This window comes from Morone saxatilis, unplaced genomic scaffold, assembly GCF_004916995.1.
Source record: "Morone saxatilis isolate NCDOM2014 unplaced genomic scaffold, NCSU_SB_2.0 Contig1, whole genome shotgun sequence".
NCBI lineage: Eukaryota > Metazoa > Chordata > Actinopteri > Moronidae > Morone > Morone saxatilis.
In genome coordinates, this window is record NW_023339651.1 from 11,665,344 (window position 1) to 11,672,806 (window position 7,463).

A 7,463-nucleotide genomic window follows, 5' to 3' on the forward strand; every position below is an offset into this window, starting at 1 on the left:
TAGGCATCTTTCATTAACTATTATTGCACACACCACAATTGCCCCTTACTGCAAAAGTTACATAGTCTCACTCAAAGGTCTGACATGAAGAGATTCTAGTTAGTGACTATTTGGATTTGTTTCTGTTACATTGATTATTTATTTAATATTTAATGAATCCCTCCCAGTCACATCAAATATAGAATCATGATTATTGAGTTTTTATTTGGTCTGTTTCAGATGACATTGGCCACTATTAGTTTTTTATTGGTCATGAAGCCTACAGTATGAAATGTACAAAACATATGGCGTAAGTGTGTGACACTAAAGTAAAAAGTATAATAACTATATTAATATAGTGTGCAATATGTATGAAAGTTGCTTGGATTTTGTACAAACAAAATACACAAACCTAATTTCATATACAAGAAATAAAAACTGTATTTTACAACATCCAGTTATCAGCATTGCAGTCATGATAGATGCACTTGGTGTATAATTGGAGGAAGTTCTAAACAGGTTTTGGGTTAACATCTTATTATTACTCAGCTCAACCACACAGCACCTCCTGTGCTCAGCACAGTGAAGTGACATTCCTGTGGTCAGAGTGCAAAAAACAAACAAAAAAAACAGAAGTATGTTTTGAAATGAGAACTTATACTAACTTCAGTAGTTGACCAACAACAGATGTCAGAAACACAGTATCGTATGTTGACTCGTTTTTTTATAGAGAAAAATAAAAATAAAAAACATCTAAAGAAACATCTCTCCAAAATATTGATTTAGATTGCATTTTCCAATGCAGATTTTGAAAAAAAAAAAAAAATCCACAGAACTGGATTATTATTGTAAAATTCTTTGTACAAAAATATGAACATTTATAAAAAATTATGCAGTTGGAAAAAAAAGTAATGGGTGACTGATTAAGAACATAAAGTAATAAATAAAGACTAGAACTGTTGAAAGCAAAACCACATTTGTTGATCATAGCAAAGACAGTTGTATATCCTAAAAACCATGACTACTACTTTATATTTACTATAGATATATATATATTAGATATATTACATGGGATACATGAAACAGAGAGGAACTCTTCCATGCGACAGGGATTTCATGCAGAAGATGAAATTTCCTCATTGGACTCTGAAAGAGAGGACACAAGATCAAGTTGAAAAACAAAGCATGAACAAACTTCCTGTTCAGTGTCAGATTGACTTTTTTTTTCTCCTGTGCAACAAAGTGCCAGTTCCCCAATCGGTAATCTTAAACTCAACCAATAAGATCTCATGACATTAGTGAGAGTTTTGATGTACTGTAGACTCTGTAATGTGTATCTGTGTTAAAAATAACTTGCAAGTGACAGACTGGATGTTCTGCTTACTCTATTTATTCACTACCTCAAAGCTTAATCTGTGAAACTACAGGAGTAAATTGTTTGCAGTGTCTTACCTGTCCAGGTTCGATAAACAGGAAACTTGAGTGCAGGGTGTGTGATCTCCACGCAGACTCTAAAAGGCGCTCTCTCATTTTCTCTAGGACTCCTCCTCAAGCTGACTCTGTTGATGTGCAGTGCGCCTGGGTCGTCCTCTCTTTCTTTGTCACTGTCCTCATCCACCTCTGACTTTGTTTCCTCATCCCTGTCAATGTTGTTATTCTCCCCATCAATGTATTCTATTCCTTCAGCGTCAGGGTCTGTGACAGCAGCTCTTGTTTCTGTAAAGTAACAGCAGTTCAAAATTAAGACAGGACCAGATTTCATACAAATAAAGTAAAAAAAAAAAGGTTTATAATGCAGGTTATATTTTAGATCTCATACAAGAGAATGTATAAGCACTGAATAAAACAAATGCTCAACCATCTTGAAACATTTTAAAGGGGTATTTGAGCAAATTAGCATGCACTTTAGTAAAAATGGAACAGATCAACAAAAGAATAGTAAATGTCAATACAGCAGAGATCCTAACATCCGGCCCCTAATATAATTCAAGCTCCAATATATGTACTGTATATGCTTGTTCCTACACTTCCCATAATGCAACAGGAACAACATGTTTCATTAAATGTTTCTTGACAAGTAAATACCCCTGATAACATCACTAGAATTATTTTCCTGACAACTATACACATCAGGCTGAATAGTACTCCTCATTAAGAGTAACCTGTTCATTTGTTTCCCTTTAAAGGTCCAGTGTGTAAGATTTAGGAAGCTGTATTGGCAGAAATGGAATATAAAATTCATAGGCATGTCTTCATTAGTGTATAAACACCTTAGTATAGGAATCTTTGTGTTTTTGTTACCTTACAACAAGCTGTTTTTATCTATAGATGCTGCGGGTCGCCTTCCATGGAGCCTGCCATGTTTCTACAGTAGCCCAGAACAGACAAACTAAACACTGGCTCTAGATAGGTCCTTTTGCCTTCAGCTTTTTCATTGCCAAGACGTCAGATGCCACTAAATTTTACACACTGGACCTTTAAATAATACCAACTTTGAGCAAAGTCGTGTTTTGTGGCTAAGAGTTGTGGGATTTGTAGCCTAATGCTAAAGAAAAATCATTGTTCTAGCTTTTATATTTTTCTCAAATCCCACTGTAAGATATTTATTTATTTCAGATACTCTAGAGATTGATCTCTGTCATCCTGTTTAGTTTTTTTAGAAAGACTAATGAAAGAAACAGTATAAGAAAACTATAAATGTGTGTATATATTAAGGTCAAGTACTTATTGCGTGTCCATTCTTTGGTCTCTCCAGCTGTTTGCTCGTCTGACTTGGCAGGCTTGTGGACCTCTCCAGGGCGCACACACTTTTCAGCTCCCTCTGTCCGTCATCACTTAACTCCTCTGTCTCACTGGACACCAATGGTGAGAGAGTGGGTCCCCCCGCTGCCCAGACTAATGTGACCTTTGGGTGACCTCCCTTCAGCAGGAGAGAGAACACACCAACCCCTTCGCTGCTCCAGCACACTGAGATCGACGGAGGAATGAAGGGAGCAACTGAGAGAATACAAACAAAGTGTAATTGAATGAAAAACAATAAAAGTAGGTGGGTTCAGAGCAATATCATCCATATTGTAAGGATAACATTCACAAGAGCAAGTTGTTTTCTGTAAAAGTGCCTATCATGATTCATACCAATGTCAAAATTTCTCCAGTGTCTCTCAATAGGCTCGGGTAGGGAACAATGCTCCACTCTGCAAATAATCCCTCCTCCTCTCTCCTTTTTCTCCTGATTTGTCGCCCTTCTCTTCAGAATGGCTGTGGCCCTGTAGAGTCTGGGATGAGTCTGTATGGGGCCCCACATCTCTCCTCCCTCTATCACTTCCTCCTCTCTGTCATCTCGCTCCCCATCTCTGAGCTTCAGCCAGGTGACGGATATGTTCGGAGGGTGGAAGTCTGTGATTTCACATCCCAGGGTCTGATCTGTGGCAGAGGTGGAGCTGACGATTTCAGAAATGCACGGGCTCTTGATGAACCCTATTTGGGATAAAGTGGAGACTTAAGCACTCATTGTTTAACGTGAAATGTAAAATTTAATGCCTTTTCTTCCCATCTTTCTTACCTCTGGTCTCGCGGGTGACCGGTTGCTTCAGGGCGATGTGGTGGACACTGACCCACACTTTAGTGCCTCCCTTTTCCAATTCACTCTGGGGCAGTTTACACTGGCTGAAAGCTGAAAAGAAGCCTTCAGAGTTGGGTCGAGGGGAGGATGAAGCCTGGGAGGCCACAGGACTCAGCTCACCCCCCTCGCAGAACCAGCGGAAGGTAATGACGTCCGGATGGAAATGTGATGCTCTTACTGTCATGCTAATTACTTCTGAAAGACAGAAATTATAGGGATGAAGCCTCTCACAACTAGGAATGTTTAACATGTACTGAACTACAACAGAAGGATGAACTGTTTACTTTACCAGAGTTATTTTGTGTCTCTGCCAGCTGAATTTCTGATACTTCTGGAGCAGCTGAAAGACAAAGGTTACAAAAACTTTTGTTACATAAATTGTGAAAATCATAGAAAAATAGAGGCAATGTGAATGAGAGAAAATCTTTTTCTTACACAGAATTGTAAACTTCTCTGACACCCTCTCCTCCACAATCTTATCTTTGCCTATGTAGGAGACCTGACACTTAAACACCGCCCCCTTGTGGACGGAAATCTGGGGGATGAAGGTGAGCGAGGAGATCAGCTGTTGAGTGCCACTTCCAGATGAGTGCAGCGGCCCCTGAGTGTGCAGCTTGTAGTAACCCATCTCGCCTCTGGAGGACAGCAGGGGACCTTTCTCTGACACTGGGGAGGTGAGAGTTAGACCGTAGGGCAGATGGATGGTGGTTAGGGGGTTATAGAGGCAGTTAAAGTTAGATTTGGAGGTTCCTATGCGCATAAGGTTGTAAATTGTTAGCAGAATTAAGTGTAAAAGAGAAAAACATGGTATGTTTTAGTAGGTGCGATACAAATAAAAGATATTTCATGTGCCAGCATCAATCCAAACACATTTCATTTCCTGTTTTCTTCTATTTATTTCCTTTTATTTTCTCTAGCGATGAAGGAATAGTTGGACATTTTGGGAATGCTTATTCAAGTTAGATGTTTTCTGTTCAATATGAAACATCTGCTAGCAGGTGGTTAGCTTAGCTTAGCTTATCTTAGCTTAGCACAAAGACCAGAAACGGGGAAGCAGATAGCCTGGCTTTCTCCAAAGGTAACAAAGCTCCTGTTCTGCCTGCTGCTTGGCAACTTCGCAGTGATGAAAGGGAGAAAACTACATGTTGTTTTCATTCTTTAATTCTGGTTTTGCTTCTTTGGTGAGCTTTCGGTTTCGCTACTGGTGGCAGCTTCATATTTACTGTAGAGACATGTAATTGGTATCAATCTTCTCATCTAACTCTTGGCCTGGCAGTGAGTAAATGTATTTCTAAAATTTTTTAATTATTTCTTTAAGGTTGGAAACTCCAACCACACTGTGTGACAATAATAATACATATTATGTATGTCAGTGGCTGACTGATGTTCACTGAAGCTTTTCTTTTCTAAAATTACGTATTTTATACAAATTTCCCCAAAGTTCTGCCTGACACATCTGGTAACTTTATTAACTTTGTGATCTCTACTAGGATTCAAAATGTTTCTATTGAACTATGTTTGGCAGCACAGCTTGAGTTTGTGTTTATCGGCCAAGATCAGTAGGGTCAAAGAATTATTTACCAGTAACCGCTGGTTATGTGGATGTGTCTCCTACCTGTGAAGGAAGTGTCAGTGATTGGGGTGTCATTTAGGTACCATGCAGTCTGGACTCGGTCCACCCTCCTGCCTTCAATACTCACTGTCACCCTGCCCTTTTGACCTACAATCACGCGTGGGGGGAGGATGATCCCTGACACACTCAGGGACTTTTGTTTCTCTGAGTGAGGGCAGAAAGAACAGAGATAAATGAGTCAGTGAGACAGATGGAGGCCTAAGGTGGCAGCTATTGTGCAACAGTTACAGCTGTTTTGAAAGCTTATTTTCCTCATACCTGCTGGATCAAGAGTTCATGAAACCACAGTTTCGTAAATTTTACTTTTTCTTGTTAAATATTCACCTAATATGTCCACACTAAAGTCGTTCTCTGTGATGAGGATCACAAACACACTTTACTTCACTTCATTGAATGTTTCACAAGCTAAAAAGGGCGAGGCATGTACCACTGCCTTCATTGCAAAGGAGTATCTGACTCACCATCCCTCCTCCTCCACGAGAAGCCAAAACAGAGAAGGAAGACCAGTACCAGAGAAATACACATCAGAGCCACAGATGCTTTGGCTGATTTAGTCAACACTGGAGGCTCATCTGAGAGGAAGCAGAGAGAGAAACCATAAAAGGCAGTGACAAAGCAAATTGCAAACACTTGTGCAACTGCTACTAAAAGTAGCAAAGTACGTGCTTATAAGGAAGCCAGTCAGTTTTGGCGTCAGATGTCTGAAATGGGTGTAATCTTATGAAATGTACCGTGTGTAAATCTTGTCTTATGGATCATGTCAAGCACTACCTTGTGGATCCAATTTCTCCAGGTACGCTGAGCCGCTGACCGGGTACAATCCCCCAGGTTGGTTTACTGCACACTCCACCTTCCCACTTTGGTCCCTCTGCTCGGGGGTCAAAGTATAATAGCGTCTGGTTCTGTAGGTCCCATCTGGGTTCTGCTCAGTGGCGGGGGGCTCAGGGAGGACTGTGCCATTTTGAAGCCAGGACACAGACACTTCCTCTGGGTAAAAACTCTCCACATCACAGTATAGAGTTAGAGGAATGTTGTTGGAGCGCGAGGGCAGGGCAGAAAGTGTGACAGAAGGGGGATCTGAGGAGAGACAAAGAAAATATTTAAGTCTTTTTGCTTTAGTTCCTCTCACTATTTCTACTATTATGATTGACAGAAGTAGCTATTCTAGTTTTACAACGTGTCGTTAACTGTGATGTCAGTGTGTCACTCACAAGTGACATTGAGTTGGAAATCCAGCTCCTGATAGCTGCCATTGTGTGACACTTTACAGCCAAAGGTCACATTCTGGTCCTCACGGGAAGGGTAGAAAGTCAGGTTGCCCACAGCCATGTAGTACCCATCTGGACTCTGTTCACCTTCAACATTGTAGGGAGGTTGAATTACTTGCCCATCTTTGGTCCAGGAGAAAAAGACAGGAGGAGGGTAGAAACCCTCGGCATGGCATTTAAGATGGCTCTCTTTTTCCAACACCACCCACAGCTGAGGGATCGAGAGAGTCGGGGAAGCTAAAAAAGGGGATAAGTAGAAGAATTTGATGTAAAAAGTGTTCCTGCTTTTAGGTTTTAATGTGCACTTAAAGCTCCAATAAAATGTCAACAACTGAGCAAAGACATACCAAGGATGCTAAGTGTAACATTGCGGGATCGCAGCATTGTGAAGTTGTAGCCGACGGTGCATTCATACAACCCCTGCAGGTCGAGACCGGCTCTGAGGACGGTCAGTGAAAAGTCCCCATTGACAAAATCACCGGTGTCCCAACTGAAGCCTTCCTTTATTTGTGTCGCCGCTTCACTGAATGAGGCGACTTCTGAGCCGTTACTTATCCAGCTGACTTTGATGAGAGACTTGTCTATTTTGTCCCCCGTTACAGAAAGAGGGAACGTCACATTGCAGGGCAGGGTTGCATTTGTGTTTGGGCTGGCCACTATTTTACTTGGAGACGCTGTAAGCAGAGAAAGAAGGTTTAGATGGAGAGAAAATTAGCCTTTACTGAACAGCACTCATTGATGCTCCTTACTGCAACACAGGAGGGTCTATAACATTACTGAAGAGATTGTGTGAACTTTTGGTAAAATGTGCCTTTAATATTTGGTTAATGATGAGTATGATCTTCAACTGCAGTTTAAATTGAAAATACATTACTGTCGGGACAGAGTTCAATGTTTGTATTTGAGTTCAAAACATTTTTGTATTAAAGGGACACTTGCATTAAGCTTTGTATCGTTAGAA

General features: G+C 40.7%; 1 protein-coding gene across 1 annotated transcript in view; it reads right to left on the reverse strand.

The window, feature by feature from the left end:
• Positions 1-790: 790 nt before the first annotated feature.
• The window catches only part of si:ch211-180a12.2, an 8,756-nt gene continuing 2,083 nt past the window's right edge, over positions 791-7,463 (reverse strand). The window contains exons 2-13 of the mRNA XM_035660737.1: positions 6,850-7,176; positions 6,446-6,739; positions 6,006-6,311; positions 5,696-5,806; positions 5,217-5,378; positions 4,037-4,267; positions 3,891-3,941; positions 3,542-3,796; positions 3,115-3,456; positions 2,704-2,976; positions 1,432-1,695; positions 791-1,125 (exon numbers count right to left, since the gene is read on the reverse strand). Of these exons, the coding sequence (XP_035516630.1) occupies positions 1,094-1,125; positions 1,432-1,695; positions 2,704-2,976; positions 3,115-3,456; positions 3,542-3,796; positions 3,891-3,941; positions 4,037-4,267; positions 5,217-5,378; positions 5,696-5,806; positions 6,006-6,311; positions 6,446-6,739; positions 6,850-7,176 (2,648 nt within the window). The 3' untranslated portion in view covers positions 791-1,093. The remainder of the gene's footprint in view (positions 1,126-1,431; positions 1,696-2,703; positions 2,977-3,114; positions 3,457-3,541; positions 3,797-3,890; positions 3,942-4,036; positions 4,268-5,216; positions 5,379-5,695; positions 5,807-6,005; positions 6,312-6,445; positions 6,740-6,849; positions 7,177-7,463) is intronic.